The sequence below is a fragment of the Mesoplodon densirostris genome, chromosome 11, assembly GCF_025265405.1.
Source record: "Mesoplodon densirostris isolate mMesDen1 chromosome 11, mMesDen1 primary haplotype, whole genome shotgun sequence".
NCBI lineage: Eukaryota > Metazoa > Chordata > Mammalia > Artiodactyla > Ziphiidae > Mesoplodon > Mesoplodon densirostris.
Window position 1 is genome coordinate 68,538,240 of NC_082671.1, and position 25,427 is coordinate 68,563,666.

Here is a 25,427-nt window from a genome sequence, read left to right on the forward strand (position 1 = left end):
AGAGCCTGTGAGGTGCAGAGCAGGCGCACAGCCTCCAAACCCCTGACACCGGGACCCCCGGGAAGGAGGCCGGGGGCCCCTGTGTGGGGCAAACCTCAGGTTGGCTTCTCTCCCAGGAATGGGGATTCCTCAGGCTCCGGGTCAAAGCCACCCTCCTCCCTTCAGGATTAGAGCCCAGCTGGTGTGCAGCTGGTGCCACGTGATCCAAGGGGGAGCCTCTAAACATAAAATTACAGATTCCCGGGCCTCAAGCCACAGCCGTGGAATGAGAATCTCTGGAATGAAGCCTGGAAACCTGTATTTAAAACCTCCAGGGGAGGGACTTCCCTGGTGGTCCAGTGGTTAAGAATCCGCCTTCCAATTCAGGGGACGTGGGTTCGATCCCTGTTCGGGGAACTAAGATCCTACATGCCGCGGGGCAACTGAGCCCGCACGTCACAACTAGAGAAAAGCCTGCGTGCTGCAACCAAAGATCCCATGTGGTGTAACAAAGTCCCGACACAGCCAAAATAAATAAATGAATAAATAAAACATAAAAAAAAATCTCCAGGGGATCCTAATGTGCACCGGTCCGGTGGCCTTTTTGACAATCCCTCCCCCCACGCCCCGCCCCGCCCGGGCCCCCCCGCCACAGAGGGACCAGGAGGAAGCTGGCTGGCTCCAGGCACACGTCTGTAGGTGCAAGGACTGCCCAGGGCTGCCTCACGGCTGCCGAGCTCTCCCGGGCCCCCCGGAAGGGCCTCCCCCTGGCCCCCCACCCCCCCAAACAGGGCCCCACCTGCTTGGCAGCAACGGTCTCGTCGTTGGCGCTGTCCTTCACGATCTCTCGGTAGGACAGCTCGGAGTTCCTCTTCTTCTGCAGGGCCCCGGAGAGCCGCATCCACAGCTGATGGGGGGAGCACGGCACTCAGTCCCCAGGGGGCCCCTGAAGTCCGCAGCCCCCGCGGGCCCCGCCTCACCTGCGGCCTCATGCTGTGGGGCACCCCGGCCAGCACCAGGGAACGGAGCTTCTCCGAGCGGGGCAGGGAGATGGCAATCTTGTCCCAGGTGAGGTCCCCCACGTCGTGGTTGTGGGTGAACTCCAGGTGGGCCTGCCAGCGCAGCCTCTGGGGGGGGTCCTCCAGCAGCTGGCCTGGGCGGGGGGCGCCGTCTGCGCCTGTGAGGGAGGAGGGAGAGCGACCCCTGCCGCCTGTGCCCCTAGAGCAGAGGACTGGGCTCTGGGTCTGCCGCCCAGATCTCACCGCCGAAAGCCAGGGCCAGCTTTCCAAATATCTCCCGTGGTACCCCAAACAGCCAGCGCGAACTCTTCGCTTTCACCCCCAAACCAGATCGGTGAGGCCGCCCCCCACCAGGTGCTCAGGCCCCTCCTCTTCAGAGCACAGGCAGAACCTCGGCCCTCTCGCCCCTCCAACTACGGCCCTAGTCCAAGCCACCATCTCTCGTCTGGGTTAGAGCGACAGCCTCCTCACCGGCCGCCTAGTCCTGCCCTGCCTCCCTAGAGGCTGCTCACAGCCCTGTCACAGCTCAGAGCCTGTCACCAGACACAGCGCCCGACTCGCGCCCTGCTCCCTCCACCCCAGCTCTTTCCCACAAATCCACTCGCCTCAGGGCCTCTGCACCTGTTATTCCCCTTCCTGGTCACACTCACTGCCTCACTTCCTCCCAGTCTCTGTTCAAACGTCTCCCACCTCCCCTCCTCTCCCAGCCTCTTCTTGCCCCCAGCATACATTTGTTTGTTTGTTTACTGCCTGGGAACTCACGAGGCCAAGACCACCTCTGGTTCTGTTCGAGGCACTGGGGATGCACAGTGGGGCGGGGCCACCCCACAGAGCCTCATCCTTACTCATCCTAAAGCCATGCCCTTGGCCTCCACTTTCTGAAACTTCACCTTCAGTGAATTCACATAAAGTGCACAAACTTTAAGTGTACACTTTGTTGAGTATCAATAAACAAATGTCTAAACACTGAATGCTGTCCCCATCAAGATACAGAATACTTCCATCATCCTAGAAAGTTCCCTGTGCTCCTCTCAGGCCCAGCTTTTACCTTCTGAATGTCTGCCTGCAAACTAGAGAACAAGGAAGACTCATCAGAACTGGGGATATGAGTGACCTGAAGATGAATGGTCTCAGTCAGTCAGTTAACGTCTGGTTGGTGAAAGGCTACCCTGGGTTCTGGCAGACAGCTTTCCAGCAGCCCACTCGGCAACAGCAGGTGTCTTTACAGTAGAAAATAATGGAAATGGCCTAGGGGCCGACTTACAGAAGAATGGTTATAAAAATATAATGACAGAGACTTCCCTGGTGGCACAGTGGTTAAGAATCCGCCTACCAATGCAGGGGACATGGGGTTCGAACCCTGGTCTAGGAAAGATCACACATGCCACGGAGTAACTAAGCCCATGCACCACAACTACTGAAGCCCGCGCGCCACAACTACTGAAGCCCGTGCGCCTAGAGCCCGTGCTCGGCAACAAGAGAAGCCACCGCAATGAGAAGCCCTCGTACAGCAACGAAGACCCAATGCAGCCAAAAATAAATAATTTTTTTTAAAAATTAAAAAAAAATGACAAATCCATTATAATTACAAGGATAGAACACAGCTACTGAAAAACATGCTTTAAAGAGGTCTTAACTGACAGAAAAAATGCTCATGGAATAATGTTAAGAGATATAAGAGCAATATAAGAACATGTATATGATATCATCTTAGTTAAGAAAAGTTACATATGGATACACACAAAGCCAGGAAAAAAATACATTGAAATGTCAGCAGTTATCTTCAGGTTGTAGGATAATGGGTTAATTTGTTTTAATCTTTATATCTTGATGTACTTTTAAAATTCTCTATAATGAACATTATTGCTTTTAGTATCATATGAAGATCAATAAAATTAATCTTAAAAAAAAACCCAGGGAATTTCCTGGTGGTCCAGCAGTTAGGAGTCGGTGCTTTCACTGCCAAGGGCGTGGGTTCAATCCCTGGTTGGAGAACTAAGATCCCGCAAGCTGCACAACGAGGCAAAAAAAAAACACCCCAAAGGATTCCAGATACTTATAACAGCATCACCGTCAGATGTGGCTCTGTCCCTAATTCTGGAACATCTGAGTAAAACATCTAGAGCCCGAGGCCACAGCGGTGTAATCAGTCACTGGAGCTGGTCCTCCCCAAGGACAGTGGAGAGATTACACCCGAGGGGCTGTCTCACCTTCCTTGTCCACGCGGAAGCCGAACTCATCATAGCAGAACTCTGGTTGCTCCACTGCCTCTTCCTTCTAGACCCAGGAGTAGGAAGAGTCAGCTTGGGGCTGCAAGCGCTGCTGCCATGCCTCCTAGCCTCCCTGACTCAGACCAAAGGCCACCCTTCCCTGAAGCTTCTGGGGTCATCACTCAGCTCCGGGGGCCACGACCCTCTTGAATTCTCCCAGAGTTTTCCTTGTTCTCCTCAGAGGTCAAAGATAAAATCAAGGCAAGAAACATGTTTTATGCATTTCTGTGTCCCCATAATACTGAGAGCAGAGTGCCATACTTGTTCCCCAACCTAATGCCCGATTCACAGGGAACGTGGAGCTAAGATGCTGTCTCTGATGGAGGCTTCTGACCCTGTGTGAATACGGGGGAGTGGCCCCCCTCCCAGGATGCCGGCAGCGGGCGGTGGGTCCCCTTGCGTGCCCCAGCGTGGGAGCAGAGCCACTGGCGCCCACTGGCTGACTGCTGTACCTGTGTGCACTTGGCCAGGATCTCCTGGGGCCACATGCTAGGAGTCAGGGCTGAGAAGGGGCCACTGGCAGAAGGTATGTGGCTTCCTAAAACCAAGGAGGACCAGGAATAGGAGATGAAGAAAATGCAGAGCATTCAGGGGGAAAATTCAAGTTGAGACACCCCCTCTCCCTTCCTCTCCCCCCCGTCCCACCCCCCAGAGTGCCAGCATTAAAGGACTGGACCATCTAGAGTGGGATGGATGGGGGAGGGGAGAAACCTAGCAAAGTGCAACTTTCTGGAGGAAGGAAAAGGAAGCCAGCAGTGTGTTACAAGACATAACCAGACTTCATCTCCTTGCCTCTCCCTCCACCTGTGAGAGAGGATTTTCACGCTGGAAGGAGAGGACAGGCATTCAGGGAAACTGAGAAGAGAGTTGCAGTAACTCTCCCAGATGCCCATCAGAAGCCTTCCTCCTTCTTCGACCTCTTACCTGGACGGTACACGTGACCCTCAAAGGTCCGTGGAAAACAAGCCTGCTTCCCTCCCACTGGGGGGTCCTCCTGGATAAGACCCCCTTCCCCCTGGAGAGCCTGTCGCCCCATGTCCAAGCCAGGCCCCTGCCTCCCACCTGACATTGTGTGGAGAGGACAGGCAAGTCTTCTGTAGATCCAGACTCGGGAGTTTCCTATCCTAATATCTTACAGCTGGAAGGCTCCTCAAGCTTCATCTGGTCCAGAAACATTTGCCCTGGTAGGAGTGCAAAGAGGAAAGTCATTTAACGCAGCCCCTCTCCTGGGAGTCCTTTCTACCCGACTCTGATTTGCTGGCCCAGAGGTGGTGGGGAGGTAAATCCTGGCCACTGTCTGACAGGGAAGGAAAAGTCACACTTGACAGAAAAAGCCTCCTATTCTGAACATTTCATCCGAGAGCATACACTCTGAAGAAGCTACAAAACTATTGTTCTCCAACAGCTCTGTGAGCCAAGAGGAGGGTCTGCTCTGTTCCCATACTACTAAGGAAGGAGAGGATCACACAGACAGGCTTCCTGATGTTCTGTACTCAGGCAAATGTTTCTTAAAAAAGAAAACAAAAACCAGCCACCACCAAAACTTCCATGAATAGGTTCCTGAGCCAGAATTTTTGAGGAATCACTTAGGTACAACACTTCTGAGTCAGTACCTCCACTCACCCGACACCGACGTTTCCACTTCATCCACCAGTCTGCTCGACCACACCTTCCAGCACCTCACAGCTGGGAAACTAGGAAATTGCCATCTAAGTCTCTCACGTCACTGTTTAACCCCTGTCTCCCTCCTTTTTTTGTCCTCTTAAAAAATGACTCAACAATTAAAAAGACAAACAGCCCAATTTAAAAATCGGCATAAGGGGACTTCCCTGGTGGTCCAGTGGTTAAGACCCCACACTCCCAATGCACGGGGCCTGGGTTCGATCCCTGGTCAGGGAACTAGACCCCGCATGCCACAACTAAGAAGTCCTCATGCCACAGCTAAAAGATCCCGTGTGCCACAACTAAGATCCAGAGCAGCCAAAATAAATAAATAAATACTAAAAAGAAATAAATAAAAATGGGCATAAGATTTAAATAGACATTTCTCCAAAGAAGAGACGTAAATGGCCAATGAGCAGGTAAAAAGATGCTCGACATCATTAGTCATCAGGGAAATGCACAGCAAAACCACAATGAGATTCCACTTCACACCCAAGAGGATGGCATACTGGAGACAAAAGTCTTTTTTAAAAAAATATTTTATTTTATTTATTTATTTTTGGCTGCGTTGTGTCTTCGTTGCTGCCCGCAGGCTTTTCTCTAGTTGTGGTGAGCAGGGGCTACTCTTTGTTGTGGTGCGCGGGCTTCTCATTGCAGTGGCTTCTCTTGTTGCAGAGTACAGGTTCTAGGCACGTGGGCTTCAGTAGTTGTGGCACATGGGCTCAGTAGTTGTGGCTCGCGGGCTCTACAGCACAGGCTCAGTAGTTGTGGTGCACAGGCTTAGTTGCTCCATGGCATGTGGAATCTTCCCGGACCAGGGCTCGAACCCGTGTCCCCCGCATTGGTAGGCAGTCTTAACCACTGCGCCACCAGGGAAGTCCCTGGAGACAAAAGTCTTAAGAGCAGTGTTTGGCCATATGGGATGAATACACTTAGGCACATAGCTCCTGTTTGTCCTACAGCAGTAGGCACCTGCCGTTAAAACTTATCTTCAAAATCAAAAAAAAAAAAAGACAACAGTTAGTGCTGGTGAGGATGTGGTGAAATTGGAAGCCTCCTACTCTACTAGTGGGAATGTAAAGTGGTGGCTGCTGTGGAAAGTACTCTGACAACTCCTCAAAAGGTGAAACACAGGGCTTCCCTGGTGGCGCAGTGGTTGAGAGTCGGCCTGCCGATGCAGGGGACGCGGGTTCGTGCCCCGGTCCGGGAAGATCCCACATGCCGCGGAGCGGCTGGGCCCGTGAGCCATGGCCACTGAGCCTGCACGCCCGGAGCCTGTGCTCCGCAACGGGAGAGGCCACAACAGTGAGAGGCCCGCCTACCACAAAAAAAAAAAAAAAAAAAAGGTGAAACACAGAGTTACCACATGACCCGGGAATTCTGCTCCTAGTTATTTACCCACAAGAAATGAAAGCAAGTGTCCACACAGAAACTTGTACTTGGATGTTCACAGCAGAATTACTCATCATAACCAAAAAAGCAGAAACAACGCATATGTCCAAGAACCGATGAAGGGATATATGAAATGCACAGAATATCCATACAATGGAATATTATTCAGCTATAAAAAGGAATGAAGTGCTAATAACACAGGTGAACCTTAAGAATATTATGCTTAGTTAAAGATGCCAGTCACAAGAGGATGAATATTGTATGATTCTATTTAAATGAAATGTCCAGAAGAGGCAAATCCCTAGACACAGAAAGTAGATTAGTGACTGCCAAGGTCTGGAGGAGAGGGGAAGGCACAGTGACTGCTAATGGGTACAGGGTTTCTATTTGCAGAGATGAAAAGTGTTCTGGAATTGGAGAGTGGTGATAGTTACACAACAGTATGAAATACTCAAACCACTGAATTATACACTTTAAAAATAGCGAACTTTGTAGCATGTGAATTATATCTCAATTTTAAAAAATTAAATAAGCCATCAACTGAGGCGTCAGCACTTGGGCTCCCTCTGACTTCCTATTTCTAGCCTGCTCCTATTAGAACAGGCAAGAGCCGATTATCACCCACCCGAGCTTCAACAGAAATGCAGTTTGAGGGGTGGCTTTCTCAGCCTTTTTCTAAACATGAAGGCTTTTACTTCTAACTGTGAAATCAAAGGAAGGTAACATAAATGGAAGGTAACAACGGAGATGTGGGTGAAATATTTTAGGACAAGTTGTCTTCTAGGTTTTGGAATCATATTCACCTAGGCCTAGACCTCCTTTCGCCATTTTTCAGGTGATGGGAGCTCAGAGTTGACAGCTGTTGGCCTCGTCTCCTGTGTGCTGTCTGCTGTTGGGAATTCGGGGTAAATGAGAAGGGTCAGGTGAGTGAGAAAGAAACAAAAAAGGAAAATCAAAGAGCCACTCCGAGGGCACCGTGAGAAAACATTACCCTATGGACCCTTGACTCCAGCGAATGTTGAAAAATGGGCACGTGAAAAAAATCCCAGTTCTCTTTAAAGACACACTTGCAAATCTGGGGCCAAACAGCTTGTCCCAAGGGCAGCTCAGCTGGGTCACCAACCTCTACTCCTGCCCCCAGACACACCCTGACTGGGCCACATTTGGGCTAAATGCCCATTGTGGAGGCTTTGATGCCCAGCTGGGAGGGAGCCCTCTTGCTTCCAGACAAGCCTTGCTGAGAAACAGATGGCAGAACCCGCTTCCCTAATGGGCCAGCCATCCTAGACTTGTCTGTCTGTTCTGCGTGAGGAAAACATAATGTCTTCCTTCAGTATAACAGGTATGCAGGGTCTGGTTTGAATCAGAATTCTGTGCTGGATGGAGCAAGTATTTTAACATTAAAGGGACTGAGCTAGAAGTTCTTAAAATCATGTCATCGTTCAGTCCTCACAGCATAATCTGAAGCAGACTATCTCTGGTCCTCACACATGAGAAAACAAGCCTAGAAGAGATGCACGTACAGTCTCCCAAATGGACCCTGATAACTGTGCCCCCTGCACCACCATGCTCCCCCCACCTCCAACTGGGGAGATGATGTCACTTGGCCACCAGCTTGACAGTGCCAGGAAATAACCCCGTGCTCGGTCAGGCCACCGCCGGCCTGGAGCCCTGGGCAGGCACACTGCTGTGGCACCAGCGTCAGGAGGGCAAGGCTTCCGAGCTCATCCTCTGCCACCTTTGTGCAGAGGCCGGACGGCGAAGTGAAGACCTCTCCAGTCAGACAGATGTGGATTCAAATCCCGGCTCTGCGGCTCCCCCCCTTCTTATAACCTTGGGCACGTTCACGTCACCTCTTTGAGGCTCAGTTTTCTTCTCCATAGACTGGAGTAACGGTACCTACGTCTCACAGTGGTTATGAGGATGAAGTGAGAACGCAAAGAGCCCAGCACACTGACACACAGCAAGTGCTCAGGAAGCATCAGGCAATTAGCAGGAGTCCTCAAAATTTCCAGAAAGTTACTGTGAATATCTGGGCCCTCTACACTGAGGTTTACTCAAGGCCATATGATACTGCTGATATCCAGCCATTACAACCTGTAAAAACGACAACTTCGCACGGTTCAATGTAACACGTGCCAGCTGGGATTGACGCCTCAGAGGTAGTGATTTGGCTGTTTCTTCCAGAAGGGCAGAGAAAGTGTGGAGGAAGCAGGCGTTGTCTGTAAGTGGAAGAAAGGAGCTGTCTCTGGCTGTGGAGGACTGAGGGGGCTGGGAAGACAGTTCTCAGTCCGCAGCTCCCCTTCCCAGCCTTGGTCTGCCCCCCTCACTCATTCACTCAACGGTTACTGAGCACCGCCATGAACACACATGGTTCTAAGGGTTGAGACACAACAGTGAAAAACCAAAGTCCCAGCCATTACATCACAGCAGAGAATCAGACAACGAACATAAAAACAGCTGTGTTAGATGGTGCTAACTACAGTGCTCTGAGGAAAATAAAGCCGTATGAAGGTATAGGAGAGTCAGAAGAGAGGAGCCATGTAGCTAATGTGGTCAGGAAAAGCTCTTTGAGGAAAAGGTGACATCCAAGCAAAGACCCAAACAAAAGGAAGTGGGAGACCAAGTCCTGTGGCTCCTGAGGGAAGGAAGATCCAGGTAGCAGGAGCAGCAGCTGGGGAGGAGGAGGAAGCACAGTGGGAGGCGCAGCCGGCTCAGGAGGGCCTTAAGACTGCAGGGCAGGAGGGGGTGACGCAGTAGGAATGATGTTGGCTTTGCTACCATGGGGACAGTGAGAAACGGTCAGATCTGGATATAGTTTAGTGAGTCTCTGCAATAATACGTATATGCCATTTCTCTTACCAACTACCCCCTAGTCCCCAAGTTCCCAACAGGAGCCAGAAATGATATTGCTAATCTGGGCAGGCAGGTTTTTCCAGCCTCCGGTCGCTATGGAAACCTTCCTGAAAGCAGCCATCTGGGAGCTGGCTAAAGCAGCCACGTCACTGGCGGCCCTACTGTTGTCACAGGGGTACTGAGAGGCAGAAACTTTTGAAAAACAAGAAATATACTGGAGGCAGATTAAAAGACTGTCATCTTTAAGCATGTAAATTTTTAAAATGCCTTTTGATCCAGTAACTATTCTCCTGGAAACTTATCTTAAGGAAATAGTTCAATAGACGCGAAAAGGTATGTACATGAACAGGTCTACTTCAGCATCATCTATACAACAAAAACATGAGGACAATTTACATGTCAAACATTAGGGGAATTAATCAAATCTGGGTATACTGACACAATAAAATGTGATTTAATCATTTCATATTCCAGTTATGGACTTCCGCTTTTGGCCAAGATGGAGTTACACGGACTGGATTTACTTTCCCAACCTGAACAACTAAAAAGCCAGAAAGATACACGAAACGATGGTTTTCAAACACTGGATGACAGGCAGCACAGGACAGTGAAGTCTGAGAAAGAGAAAACAATTGAGCTGAGCCCTGTGATGGCCCGCTCCCGCCTGGAGAGAGTCTGCAGCCAGGACTGGGCAGCCAGGACTGGGCACCCAGGAGGGCACAGGACCCGAGTTGAGAGCTAGATGTGGCCAAAGCAGGCTGAAGTTGTGGAGCAGAGACTTGCACAGAGAGCTCCAGAAATCTGCAGAGAGCACCCCCAAATCTTCATGTGAATACTGGTCAGAGTGCGTGTGTGAGGAAGCTACCCAAGGTTGGGAAGAGAGCACCTGCAAGCAACACAAGGAATAATACCTGAAGCTCACCCTACCGAGTCATTGTGATGTATTTTCCTTTTCAGAAACTGTGGAATGCAATTTGCCCAAACTCTGTTAAGAATTTTTTCATCTATGTTCATGAAGGATGTTTGGTTTTAGTTTTCTTTCCTAATAACACCTTTTTCAGGTTTGGTATCAGGATGATATCTGCTTTATAGAATGATTTGGGAAGTAGTCCCCCCTCTTCCATTTTCAGAAAGAGTCTGTGTAGAAACTGGTATTATTTCTTCCTTAAATGTTGAAAGGAAATCACCAATGAAGTCTCCTGTGCCTGGAGTTTCCTTCATGGAAAGATTTTCAACTATAATTTCTTTCATAGAGATAAGGATATTCAGATTATCTTTATTCCTCCTGAGTGAGCTTTTTCTTTAAAATAAATTTATTTATTTATTTTTGGCTGCATTGGGTCTTTGTTGCTGCGTGCAGGCTTTCTCTAGTTGCAGCGAGCGGGGTCTACTCTTCGTTGAGGTGGGCAGGCTTCTCACTGTGGTGGCTTCTCTATTTGCAGAGCACGGGCTCTAGGTGCGTGGGCTTCAGTAGCTGTGGCTCGCGGGCTCTAGAGCACAGACTCAGTAGTTGTGGCGCACGGGCTTAGTAGCTCCGTGGCATGTGGGATCTTCCCGGACTGGGGCTCGAATCCATGTCCCCTGCATTGGCAGGCGGATTCTGAACCACTGCGCCACCAGGGAAGTCCCCTGAGTGAGCTTTGATAGTTTGTGTACTTTCAAGGAATCTGTCCACTATCCAAGTTGTTGAATTTATTGGTAAATTTAGTCCAAAGTATGCAGAAGAAAAAAAAGCAATAAACAACAAAGATAACAGAAATCAATAAAATGGAAAACAAAAAAAAGAGAAAAATCAATGAAACCAAAATCTGTTCCTTTAGATATCAATAAAATCAAACATCTGATCAGACTGAACAGGAAAAACGAGAGGACACAGATTACCAATATTATCAGGAATGGAAGAGGATACATTACTACAGATCCTGGAGGCATTAAACGTATAATAAGAGAATATTATGAACAACTTTTGCCAATAAATTCTACAATACATAAAAACAATACCATCATGACCAAGTGGGATTTACCTTGGGAATGCAAGACTTGTTCAATATTTAAAAAATCAATCAATGTAATTCAGTATATCAACAGACTGAAGAAGAAAAACTATACGATTATCTCAATAGATGCAAAAGAAGCATTTGGCAAAAGTCAACATCCATTCCTGATAAAAACTCTCAGCGATCTAGAAATAGAGGAAGCTTCCTTAACCTAATAAAAGGCATCTACAAAAATCCTACAGTTAACATCATACTTAATGATAAATGACTGAATGCTTTCCCCCTAAGATTGGGAACAAGGAAAGGATTCAACATAATTCCAATCAAAATCCCAGTAGGAGTCATACAGAGAGAAGTTAAGTCAGAAAGAGAAAAACAAATATGGTATATTAACACATATATGTGGTATCTAGAAAAATGGTATAGATGATCTTATTTGCAAAGCAGAAATAGAGACACAGACATAGACAACAAATTTATTGATACCAAAGGGGAAAGGGGAGCATGGGATGAATTGGGAGATTGGGGCTGACATATATACACTACTATATATAAAATAGATAACTAATGAGAACCTACTGTATAGCACAGGGAACTCTACTTAGTGCTCTGTGGTGAGCTAAATGGGAAGCAAATCCAAAAAAGAGGGGATATATGTACACATATGGCTGATTCACTATGCTGTACAGCAGGAACTGACACAGCAGTGTAAAGCAGCTATACTCAAAACAAAACAAAACAAATCCCAGTAGGATATCTTGCAGAAACTGACAAGCTGATTCTAAAATTTAAATGGATAGGCAAAGAAATCAAAATACTCAAAATAATTTTGAAAGCAGAAAGTTGGAGAAGTCACACTTCCTGATTTCAATACTTACTATAAAGCTACATGTAGTACAGGTGACACCGGCAAAAGGAAAGACATATAGATCAATGGAACAGAATAGGTAATCCAGAAATAGACCCATACGTATGGTCAATTAATGTTATGAATTGTGTCCCCCAAAAAAGATATGTTGAAGTCCCAACCCTCAGTACCTCAGAATGTGACCTTATTTGGAGAATGGGTCTTTGCTGATTTAATCAACTTAAGACGACCTCATTAAGGTAAGCCCTAATCCATTATGACTCGTGTCCTTATAAAAAGGGGAAATTTGGACACAGATGTATATAGAGAGAAAATATGAAGAGACAGGGAGAACATCATGTGAAGCACAGACTGGAATTATGGTGTAATAAGCCAAGGAACGCCTGGGGCTACTAGAAGCTGGAAGAAGCAAGGAAGGATCCTCCCCTACAGGTTTCAGAGTGAGCATGGCCTTGCCGACACCTTGATTTCAGATTTCTGGCCTCCAAAACTGTGAGACAATAGTACTGTTGTTCTAAGTCACCCACTTTGTGATACTTTATTATGGCAGCCCTAGGAAAGTAAATAATTAATTTTCAACAAACATACAAATGCAATTCAATGGAGAAAGGGTAGAAGAATCACTACAAAACTTCTAGAAGAAAACATAGGAAAAAATGTTTGTGACCTTGGTTAGGCAAAGATTTCTTAGATATTGTACTAAAAGTAGGATCTATAAAAGAAAAAACTTGATTAAATTCGACTTTATCAGAAGCCATTGGTGGTAGAAAATATGTTCAAATCACACATTTAATAAAGAACATGTATCCAGAATATAAGGAATTCTCTAAACCCAGTGAGCTGGAAACAAACAATCCAATTAAAAAAATAAAATGGGCGGGACTTCCCTGGTGGTCCAGTGGTTAAGAATCCACCTTCCTATGCACAGGACACGGGTTCGATCCCTGGTAGGGGAACAAAGATCCCACATACCACAGAGCCCATGTGCTCTGGAGCCTGCACGCCACAGAGAGAAGCCCATGCACCGCAACTTGAGAGAAGCCTGTGTGCCACAACGAAGAGCCCGCATGCCACAACTAAGACCCAACACATCCAAAAATTAATAAATATTTTAAAAAAATAAAATGGGCAAAAGATTTGAACAGAAACATTAACAAAGAAGATATACAGATGACAAGCATACAGAAAGATACTTAACGTCATTAGTCATTAAGGAATGCAAATTAAAACCACAATGAGATATTACCATACACATATCAAATGGCTTAAATTAAAAAACAAACCACCTGACAATATTAAGTGCTGACGAGGATTCAGAGCAACTAGAACTCTCATACACTGCTGGTAGAAATGAAAAATGGTACCACAATTTTGGAAGACGGTTTGGCAGTTTCTTATAAAGTTAGACATGTACTTACCGTACAACCCAACAAACCCACTTTTAGGTATGTTTATCTAAGGAAAATGAAACTTTTGTTTACACAAAAACCTGTATGTAAACGTTTGTGGCTATCTGTGACTGCCAAAATCTGAAATCTGAAAACAACTCAAATGTCCTTTAACTGGTAAATGGATAAAGAACTGTGGTACGGGCTTCCCTGGTGGTGCAGTGGTTAAGAATCCGCCTGCCAATGCAGGGGACACGGGTTTGAGCCCTGGTCCGGGAAGATCCCACATGCCGTGGAGCAACTAAGCCTGTGCACCACAACTACTGAGCCTGCGCTCTAGAGCCCGTGAGCCACAATTGCTGAAGCCCACGCACCTAGAGCCTGTGCTCCACAAGAGAAGCCACTGCAATGAGAAGCGTGCATGCCACAACTAGAGAAAGCCTGCGCGCAGCAAAAAAGACCCAATGCAGCCAAAAATAAATAAGTAAAATAAATAAATTTATTAAAAATAAAGAATACCAATTATATGGACTAAAGAAATATGGATACTATTTATGATATAATATTAAGGGAAAATGTATGTAGCATGTGCACTCAGAAATGTGTATATCTGTCATTTACTCCCCAAATATTTCCCCAAAACATATCATGTGCTGGGGCAACAATGATTTACAATCTAGAGGGGGGAAATCAAACAGAAAACAAATAGATGGATAAATAAATAAGAATTTCAGAGTATGGCAAGTGATCTGAATAAAACAAAAGGGTGATGTGATATAGAATCCAGGGAAGGTTTGCTTGGCAAAGCAATAAAGCTATTTTTTTCTACTGCACCCCCCCCACAAATACCAAAAACCAAACCAAAGCAAAAAGAATCACTGACACACTACTTGACTTGAAACCGCAAGGACAAGAAGCCAGCCTTGCAAAGATGGGGGTAGAGTCATGGGCAGAAAGAAAGGCAAGTCCACAGGCTCTCAGGTGGGGAAAGGCCTTGGAAGAAGAGAAAGCCCAGTAACTGAAACACAATGGACAAGGGGGACAATGGTAAGAGGAAACTGGAGAGGTAGAGGCGCCCAGATTGTCAAGGGACTGTAGGTCACAGTGAAGGATTTAGATTTTAAGGACAATGGGAAGCTACAAAAGGATCCTAAACATGGCGGTGGCGTGAACTAACACGTTTTAAAAAAAATCACTTTGGCTGCTGTTTGGCAAATGGCTTGTGGAGAGACAAGAGTGGATGCAGTGAGACCGGTTTGGAAGTACAAGCTCCAGGAAAGATGACGGGGAGTGAGACTAAAGTGGTGACAGTGGATGTGGGGAGAAGTAAATGGATTCAAGATATAACCAGAGGCAGAATCAATAGGCCTTGCTTCTGGGTTGGATGTGGGGAGTGAAGAAAGGGAGCATCCCAAAGTGAGGCCTAGGTTTCTGGTCTGAACTCCTGGGTTTACGATGATGACATTTACTAATATGGTGGTGAGTGGGAAAGAAGCAGGTTTGGGGGAAGAGGGAATGAAGAGTTGTGGGATAATTTAAATGTTTCTTAGAAATCCAAGCGGAGCTGTTAAGCAGGTGACTGGATACACAAGTTTACATCTTCAAGGAGATGTAAAAACTAGAGATATAAATCTAGGAGTCTTTTGTTCATCTATCCAACCAACAAATACTTTTTGAGCAACTACTATGCCCCAGACTGTTCCACATGCAAGGGATATAGCAGTAGAACAAGACAGACAAAGTTCTCGCTTTTATGAACGTGCAGTTTCCTCATCTGTAAAATGATGACAAATGAGAAAATGTAAATATTTATCACAATACACAGCACATAGTATGTGCTTAATAAAGCCAGCTATTAATATTAGTGACAGAAAACAGACAATAAATAAGTAAATGAAAGAATAATTTCAGAGGCAGGTAGGGGCAGGACTATTTTTGATAGGTGGTCAGGGAAGGCCTCTCTGAGGAGATGACATTTCAGCTGACACCAGAATGATAAGGAGTCAGCTCTGCAAAGACTTAGAAGCTCAAACAGAGGAAACGGCTTGTGCAAGGACCTTAAGGAACAAAAGATTTATTACACTGGAGAAATAAAAGACAAGTGTGTCTGAGATGGAGCAATGAGGGGAAAAGTAGCAGATATCACTGGAAAGGCAGGACGAACTGGATTATGTAGGGCCTACTGCTCATAGCAAAGACTCTGGACTTTATTTTAATGGGAAGCCATTGAAGAGCTTTGAGCATGGGCATGACATGGTCTGACTTAGGTTTTTAAAGAAATCACATTGGCTACTTTGTGAAGAATGAACTACAGAGGGGTTTAGAGTGGAAACTATTACAGTTGTCCAGGTGACAGATGGTATCTTGGACCAAAACAGTTGAGATGATGAGAAGTAACTAGATTCTGGATATAATTTGGAGATACAGAGGTAGATAATGGAAAGAATCAATGATGTCTCCTAGGCTTTTGACCTGAGCAACTGTGCAGATCCCATTAACCAAGATGAAGGGAGACTGGGGGAGAGCAGGTTTCATGGTTAGCAAGCAATCTGCTTTGGCCATGTTCAGTGGGGATGTCTGTTAGACCTCTAAGTGGAGAAGTCAGCTGGGCAACTGTATATATGAGTACAGAGTTCGCACAGAGTTCTGACCGGTATGAGGTGATACCTCATTGTAGTTTTTTTTTGGCTGGAGACGTGAATTTGAGAATCACCAGGACTAGATGTCGTGGCTAAGGAGAGAATGCAGAATAGGGGGCTGAGGACCAGATCCTGGAACATTCCAACATTTAGAGGTTAGGCAGAAAAATATACAAAAAATAAAGTTCGAGGAGTGACCAGTGAAGTAGAAGGAACACTAGCAGTGTGTGGCGCTGTGGAAACCAAAAGAAAGTGTTTCTACGAGAAGGAGGTGATCATCAGTGTCAGGTGCTACTTAGAGGTCAAGGGGTATGGAGGACAGAGAATTGGGCATTGGTTTGGCAAAGCTGAGGTTGGTGGTGACACTGTCAAGAGCTTTAATTGTGTTATTTTTCTTGAACTTTTGATTTTAATTAATTAATTAATTAAAATAGAAGTATAGTTGATTTACAATGTTGTGTTAGTTTCTGGTGTACAGTAAACTGATTCAGTTATACATATATATATATATATATATACATCTTCTTTTTCATTTTTGTTTCCATTATACGTTATTACAAGATACGGAATATAGTTCCCTGTGCTATACAGAAGGACCTTGTTGTTTATCTATTTTATATATAGTAGTTTGTATCTGCTGATCCCAAACTCCTAATTTATCCCGCTCCCCCACTTCCCCTTTGGTAACCATAAATTTATTTTCTGTATCTGTGAGTCTGTTTGTTTTATAAATAAGTTCATTGGTATCATATTTTAGATTCCACATATAAATGATACCATATATTTGTCTTTCTCTGTTTTACTTACTTCACTTAGTATGATAATCTCTAGGTCCATTCATGTTGCTGCAAATGGCATTATTTCATTCTTTTTCAAGGCCGAGTGGTATTCCATTGTATATATGTACCACATCTTCTTTATCCATTCATTTTTCAATGAGCATTTAGTTGCTTCCATGTCTTGGCAATTGTAAATAGTGCTGTTGTGAACACTGGGGTGCATGTATCTTTTCGAATTAGAGTTTTCCCCAGATGCATGCCCAGGAGTGGGATGCTAGATCATATGGTAACTCTATTTTTAGTTTTTTAAGGAATCTCCATACTGTTTTCCAGAGTGGCTGCACCAATTTACATTCCCACCAACAGTGTAGGAGGGCTCCATTTTCTCCACACCTTCTCCAGCATTTATTATTTGTAGCCTTTTTAATAATGGCCATTCTGACCGGTGTGAGGTGATACCTCACTGTAGTTTTTTTTTTTTTTTTGGCTGTGTTGGGTCTTCGTTGCTGCATGCAGGCTTTCTCTAGTTGTGGTGAGTGGGGGCTACTCTTCATTGTGGTGTGCAGGCTTCTCATTGTGGTGGCTTCTCTTGTTGCAGAGCACGGGCTCTAGGCATGCGGGCTTCAGTAGTTGTGGCACATGGGCTTAGTTGCTCCGCGGCATGTGGGATCTTCCCGGACCAGGGCTTGAACCCGTGTCCCCTGCATTGGCAGGTGGATTCTTAACCACTGCGCCACCAGGGAAATCCCCTCATTGTAGTTTTGATTTGCACTTCTCTGATAATTAGTGATGTTGAGCATCTTTTCACGTGCCTATTGGCCATCTATATGTCTTCCTTGGAGAAATGTCTATTTAGGTCTTCTGTCCATTTTTGATTGGGTTTTTTTTGTTATTGAGTTGTGTGAGCTGTTTGTGCATTTCTGAAATTAAGCCCTTGTTGGTCACATCATTTGCAAATATTTTCTCCCATTCCGTAGTTTGTCTTTTCGTTTTGTTTATGGCTTCCTTTGCTGTGCGAAAGTTTGTAAGTTTGATTAGGTCCCATTTTTTAATTTCTATTGCCTTGGGAGACTGACCTAAGAAAACATTGCTACGGGGCTTCCCTGGTGGCGCAGTAGTTGAGAGTCCGCCTGCCGATGCAGGGGACATGGGTTCGTGCCCCGGTCTGGGAAGATCCCACATGCCGCGGAGCGGCTGGGCCCCTGAGCCATGGCCGCTGAGCCTGTGTGTCCGGAGCCTGTGCGCTGCAACGGGAGAGGCCACAACAGTGAGAGGCCCGCGTACCTCAAGAAAAAAAGAAAACATTGCTACGATTTATGAGAGAGGTTTAATTTTTAATGGTGAGGGTGGAAGTCCAGTTGGAGTGAGTTGAAGAGGGAAAAGAAGAAAAGTAGTCATCAGCATGAAGATAGTATATGATTTCAGCCATTTAAAAAATATATAATATATACATGTTGAAGGTAATATAAAAAGGAATATGGCTGATTTAAGTGGTAGGAGTATGGGGCTCATTAGTTTTGATTTTAAATGTTTTCTTTTTTGAAAAAGTACAGAGGTATTGTGCTTAAAAATAATTATACCACATCAAAAATTGTACATGAATGTTCACACAGCATTATTTATAATGTCCAAAAGTGGAAACAAAACAAAAACAAACAAAAAACCAAAAGTGGAAACAATCCAAATGTCCATCAAGTGATGAATGGAAAAACAAAATGTGTATATCCATACAATGGAATATTATTCATCCATAAAAAGGAATGAAGTACTGACACATGTACCAACATGGATGAACCTTGAAAACATTATGTTCAGCGAAGGAAGCCAGTCACAAAAGACCACACAATGTATAATTCTATTTACATAAAATGCTCAGAATAGGCAAATCCATAGAGAAGGAAGGTAGATTAGTGGTTGCCAGGGGCTGGAGGGAGGGGGAAATAGGGAATTACTACTAGTGGGTATGTGGTTTCTTTTGGGGGTGATGAAAATATTCTGGAATTAGTGGTGATGGTTGCACAACAGTGAATATACTGAAAACCTCTGAATTGTATGCTTTAAAAGGGTGATTTTTATGGTACATGAATTATATCTCAATTTAAAAAATTACAGTTTAAGTACAGAACACTGAGGGAATAAGAATGTGTCCTTCTTGAGGTTTCTGAGGTCCACAAATGAAGCCTGAACTTACAACAACTATGCAGTTTCTCTGTATCCTGCCTTCCTCTTCCTCTCACAGGGCTACTACTTATCACCTCAAATATCCATCTCCACAGGGATTTATACGAAACCAAAGAAAGCAAAAGTGAAAAAAAAGGTGTAAACTATTAGAGATAGCTTACATATATAACTGTGAAAAGGATCCCTTTCTCTCTCATTTGTAACTAACACTTCACTGACACTGCTCAGCATGAATCTGACATCTTAACAGCAACTGTGAAGTCAGGAACTCCCTAAGCTGCTGAAAGCAGGTTTCCACGCCAATTTTTTGTTTTGTTTTGTTTAAGGCTAAACAAGATCCCCAGGTGTTTGACTTCACAGGGAGTTGCAGTTTCTTTCCAGTACACTGAAGTGAAATACTCTGCCCAAAGCAAAAGTCACTAAAAGGGTTTAAAGGAAAAAGATGCTTATAAACCAGGAGACCAGAAAAGTACATCAATTTGCAAGACAGACTCTAAGGGGGAAAAAGTGCTATTTCCGAATCTATTTATACAGATATGCCTCCCTGTCCCGAGTTTTCTCCACAGCTCGGGCTCTTACTTGGTCCCCAGCCACACCCGAGCTGGGGTCAGGTAGGCCACTGGCTGTCAGAGCCCAAGGCTCAGGGGGGCTTCTTCCGAGCACTTCTGGGCACTTTGCACAGGTCCATTCTTTTCTACTGAGAACACAGATGATAGACTTAAGTGGTAGCAGGATATATGTAAGCTATAGGTCAGAAGAAAATCTCTGCAGCATATACAGTCATTGGGTTTATCATGGGAAGGAAGTGCGGGACTCTCCTCTGAGTTCTGTAATTATACTAACACAATGACATTAACAGAAATCAAAATTTTTAAAAATTCTGCCACAAGTTTGCCATCTCAATAAATCACACTTTCTTCTTTCCTATGCTCTCTTTTGGTTTTTCTCTACACACATACACAGTTCTTATATTTCAGATTTTAAAATATTTTTCTCTACTGCACATCAAATTATCAGCATTTCCCCAGTAATCAGGCAGTATTTATAACCAAATGTTCTATAATTTACTAATGTAGTCATCTGTAGATACAACATTTAAGCACCTAACAGCAATTTTTGCAATAAAAACAGTGCTGTGAGGAACTTGCCCTTTGAAGATTTTTTAAAATGAAGTATATTTGTCTAGTTTGGGAGAGGATTTGGATTTTTTAAAAATGTGCCTTTTCTACTTTATAGTGTCAGCTTTGTAAACAGAAATCAAAGAATAGATTAGCAACAAATTACTGCTATTAGAGTTTAATACGATGTCACTTGAAGCAAGGTAATTAGCTTAGTGACCCCTAAAATGAACCTAAAACTTTATAATAATAGGACAGTGGAAAATTACTATTTTAATAGTTGGCTCTTGGGACTTCCCTGATGGCACAGTGGTTAAGAATCCGCCTGCAAGGACTTCCCTGGTGGCGAAGTGCTTGAGAATCCACTTGCCAATGCAGGGGACACGGGTTCAATCCCTGGTCTGGGAAGATCCCACGTGCCACAGATCAGCTAAGCCCATGTGCCACAACTACTGAGCCTGCGCTCTAGAGCCAGAGACGCACAACTACTGAGCCCGAGCACCTAGAGCCCGTGCTCTGCTACAAGAGAAGCCACCATTGTGAGAAGCCCACGCACCGCAACAAAGAGTAGCCCCCACTCGCTGCAACTAGAGAAAGCCCATGCACAGCACCGAAGACCCAATGAAGAAAGAAAGAAGGAAGGAAGGAAGGGAGGGAGGAAGGAAGGAAAGGAATCTGCCTGTGTCCGGGAAGAGCCCACATGAAGCCCACGTGCCACAACTACTGAAGCCCGCGTGCCTAGAGCCCGTGCTCTGCAACAAGAGAAGCCACCATAATGAGAAGCCCGCACACCACAACAAAGAGTAGCCTCCGCTCGCCGCAACTCGAGAAAGCCCGCGTGCAGCAACGAAGACCCAACGCAGCCAAAAATAAATAAATAAATTTATTTATTTTTTAAAAAGTTGGCTCCAGAATGCTTCCCAGAGAGGAGGTTTATCTTTGGGAAAATATTTTGATAAGCTCCTTAAAGGTAGAAGGTAAATCTTGAAGCCATAGATTAGAAAAGGAGAGATCTATCGATTGTCTAGCAAAGGAAATTAATGGAAATTTGGAGGTAGGGGTGGCCTCGACTACAGAGGGGAAGGGAACAGCAGTCCAGAGATAGGTAAGGAGCTGCATCCTTCAGGACAGAGCGACCCATGAGACAGTGACATGCTGCGTGCCTGGGAGTGGGGAGGCCTTAGGGGTGGACCAAATGCCTCTTAAGCAAAGAACAATTCAAACCCCAATTTAAGTTAGTGTGCTGTTCCAAGGTAATACCCCTTTGGCATCCATACCTTCAAGAAAGCCTGCTGGACTCATAATAGCCTTGACTGTGGTTTGAGGGGAAAATCAAAGAAAAGTCTGAAAATAGGGATAATAATTCCTACCTTACAGGTTGTTATGAGAATTAAATAAGTTAAATTTGAAAAACCTGGGGGAGGGTGTTGGCCTTCTCACATAATGTGGGATATAGGGCTTATGTCCATTTTATTGACATTCCAAGGTAAGTGATTTAGACTGATTATGTAATGTACGTTTTATTAGCTTATCTTATTTCTTTATTTAGGCATATAAAATAATTACTTTTAAAAAATACAAGCTACAGTTCAGCAATACCATGGAGTTTAGTTTCCTGACTTTACAATATTGTTCCCTCTCTCTTAAATGAACTCCATCAGTGGTCCTCAAACTGCAGAGTGTATCAGAATCACCTGGAGGGCTTCTTAAAACCCAGACAGGGCTTCCCTGGTGGCGCAGTGGTTAAGAATCCGCCTGCCAATGCAGGGGACATGGGTTCGGGCCCTAGTCTGGGAAGATCCCACATGCCGCGGAGCAACTAAGCCCGTGTGCCACAACTACTGAGCCTGTGCTCTAGAGCCCGCGTGCCACAACTACTGAAGCCTGCGTGCCTAGAGTCCATGCTCCGCAGCAAGAGAAGCCACTGCAATGAGAAGCCCACGCACCACAACGAAGAGTAGCCCCCTCTCACAACTAGAGAAAGCCCGCGCACAGCAACAAAGACCCAATGCAGCCAAAAATAAATAAATTAATTAAAAAAAACAAAAACGGACAGCTCTTAAAACCCAGAGAGCTGGGGCCCACCCCCCAGAATCTCTGATTCTGCAGATTCTACTCTCTACCCAGCACAGAAATCCTTTTTAAATGCAACTGATTATTTCCTTCTCCTCTTTAAAGCCACTTTTCTTCCCTCTGACTTTTGGAAAAAAGTCCAAATTTGTTAACCTGACTTCTAAGACTGCATGGGCTAGCAGTCCCTGCTGACCATTCTAGCCTCACCTCTCAGCCTTCGACACTCGCTCGATGCTCCAGCCGTAGCACCCTTCTTTCAGACCTTAGGACCCAGCCCTTTCTCTTAGAGCATGCTGCTAAATGAAGCAACTACCACAGTATGGAAAGAAAGTCTCAAAGCTTGAGCCCCACCAAACACCACGATAAAGCAGCTAGTGGCACTAATCTTCTAGAACTGGCTCCCCCCTCCAGTCACCCCAAACATTCTTGTTGAAAACATGTTTATTATTCACTTTATTCTCAATCTCCCCAGTGAAAAAGGCATCCAAATTTCTCAAACTGCCTCCTTCCAAACAGGCATCAGCTAAAGAGCAAAACGACCCAGGAATCAACTCCACTGTGCGCTCCACTCCCTCCACTCCCGCTCCCACAGGCTTGCAGCTGGGGCTGTTTTCCCGTCCCTGAGTCAATATTTTCTTTGTGACCAGAGATAGTGTTCATTTAGGCAAGATTTAGGCATGACTGTGCAAGGTAGAGCACGGACTGGAAACACAGACGAGGGAAACAGGACTCTCCCCGCCAGAACTCCACAAGCCCAGATACGGCTCTCCCTCTCCTGCACGGCAGCACCAGGTAAACGAGGCTCTCCTGTGCAGGCTTCTGCACCAGGCCCATCCTGTAAAATAATCACCCAAGGTAATCTGATCACTTCCCTGAGTACCTCCCAGGATCACTCCCCTAAGATTTACAGCTTGGAAGCACCTGGACTGTGGTAAGGAAAGCAGAAGCAGGTACTGCGTGGACCTTCTGTCATTCCCACCACCAGGGCTGGGGAGCAACACCCTCCTTAGAAGGAAAAGTGAAAAAAACAATGGGTACCTAACCTCAACTCGACATTCAGGTAGCTCTGAAAAATGCAGACAAGAGTTTTTGAGGAAAATAAAGCTCCTTGAAGGTTGACTGGCAAAAAAGGGCACTGAAATAGTTATATTTAAAGCTTTATATTAACATAGGAGCTTAGGGCACTTAAAAGGAACGGATCATAAATATAGTTAACAAAGTCTCTATTCCTCATATAATTAAACCATAGAGGTCAAAAACTACCTTTAAGTCACTCATTTGGCCATACCATCTATATAATTACTGGGAATTTTTCATTTGCAGATATGAAAACACCTACCTAATAACCCTAGAGTATGGTAATCCAATCCTATGTACTTTGTGGCAGTGGTTAGATGGAGGTATTAGAAGGGAGATACAATGAAAGAAGGAAAAGTGTTTACTGAGCATTTATCATACTTGCTAAGCACTCCCCGTTTTACACTTGAGAAAACCAGGGCTCAGAGAGGTTAAGCAGCTTGCCCATATCAGTCAGTGAGTCAGAAGTGACTCCTCAGTGGTCCCTCTCTACCACACTGACTAGTACAACTGAGTTGTCAATTCTCCAGCACAGTGCTCTGGGAAGACACAGAAGCCACTTGTGAGTGTGTAAGAACAATGTACCTTGACTTGGGAATGGAGCCCAGTGGGAGCCAGGCAGAGTTAAAACATGATACAAGCAACTGTATTAAGAAACATAAATTTTTGTGAAAATTCCAAATTAAATATAAATTAGGAGAGAATCCCCATAGTACAAGAGCAAATGAATTTCTCTAACAGATCTGCACCTGTGTTTAGAGATCATTAGCTTCCTCAGTGCTGGGTGCAGGGCAAAGGCTCTTAGAACAGTCACAAATGATGGAGTTAGAAGGATCTTTTGAGTTCATCTCCCTCTTACTTTTTTCAAAAGAAAGAAACTGAGGCTAAAGAGGTCAAAAGACTCATTTAAAGCCGTAAAGAGAGTAGGTGACACAGCCAGACCAGAAGCTAAGTCTCCTATTTCCACTATCCCAACCTCAAACTGAATCAAAACTTGGGAACAACATGGTAACAGGCAAACTGCATTACACTCAGACCAGCATCATTATCACCAAAAATTCCAGGAAAGATGTCAGAGGAGGTTGTCCTCCTGCTGTTATAAACCTTAAGGTTAGACAATAACTTTTTTTTTTTTTTTGGCTGTGCTGCATGAGGGATCTTAGTTCCCCGACCAGGGATCGAACCCACGCTCCCTGCATTGGAAGTGCAGAGTCTTAACCACTGGATCGCCAGGGAAGTCCCAGGAAGTTGCTATTTTAAATTAGGTGTTCAGGGAAGGTTCAATGAGAAGGTGATGTGAAGAATGTAAGGGGCAGTACTTCCCTGGTGGTCCAGGGAAGTGGTTAAGAATCCACCTGCCAGTGCAGGGGACACGGGTTCAATCCCTGGTCCGGGAAGATCCCACATGCCGCGGAGCAAATAAGCCCGTGCACCACAACTACTGAGCCTGCGCTCTAGAGCCCGCGAGCCACAATTACTGAAGCCCGTGAGCCTAGAGCCCGTGCTCCGCAACAAGAGAAGCCACCGCAATGAGAAGCCCGCGCACTGCAATGAAGAGTAGCCCCCACTCTCTGCAACTAGAGAAAGCCCGTGTGCAGCAACGAAGACCCAGCATGACCAAAAATAAATAAATATTTTTTTAAAAAAACTGTTAAAAAAAAAAAAAGAATGTAGGGGCTGGGTGAAGCAGGGGTGTGGGGCAGAGACAACAGGAAACCAGGCTGGCCATACAGGGAAAGGCAGGAACAGTCTGTTCTAGAACAATCTCTAGGGCTCAGAGTCTGGAGACTTAGATTTCAATCAGAGAATCATAATTGAGGAGAACTTTACAGGTCATTTAGTACAACTACCCATCACATTATTAAACACCTTTATTACAACTCTCAGGTGACCATCTTGTCACTGTTCCTCACCCTAAGTGGGCATACTACTACTATACAGGGTGGTTGTGAAGACTGAGTTAATAGAAGTAAAATTCTTAGAACTGTGCCAAGTCTATAGTAATAAATAAGAGCTATTATTGAGTGGTGACAGTACTAGTAATTATCCCAATTTACAGATAAGCAAAATGAGGCACTGGGAAGCTATATCACTGTGTTAAGTTTTCAAAGTTTAAAGCGGTAGAGCCA

At 45.1% G+C, this 25,427-nt stretch overlaps 1 protein-coding gene across 8 annotated transcripts in view; it reads right to left on the bottom strand.

Annotated features, from left to right (window-relative positions):
• Window positions 1-25,427, bottom strand: part of SGSM3 (small G protein signaling modulator 3) — a 34,699-nt gene that overhangs the window by 5,583 nt on the left and 3,689 nt on the right. For 7 of the 8 annotated variants that reach the window (XM_060112340.1, XM_060112336.1, XM_060112335.1 and 4 more), the window contains exons 2-6: window positions 4,331-4,449; window positions 3,721-3,806; window positions 3,209-3,275; window positions 960-1,156; window positions 779-886 (exon numbers count right to left, since the gene is read on the bottom strand). In XM_060112340.1, the coding sequence (XP_059968323.1) occupies window positions 779-886; window positions 960-1,156; window positions 3,209-3,275; window positions 3,721-3,806; window positions 4,331-4,337 (465 nt within the window). In that variant the 5' untranslated portion in view covers window positions 4,338-4,449. Of the gene's footprint in view, window positions 1-778; window positions 887-959; window positions 1,157-3,208; window positions 3,276-3,720; window positions 3,807-4,330; window positions 4,450-7,125; window positions 7,202-25,427 lie in introns of those variants that run through there. The other variant, XM_060112333.1, reaches the window with a different exon arrangement.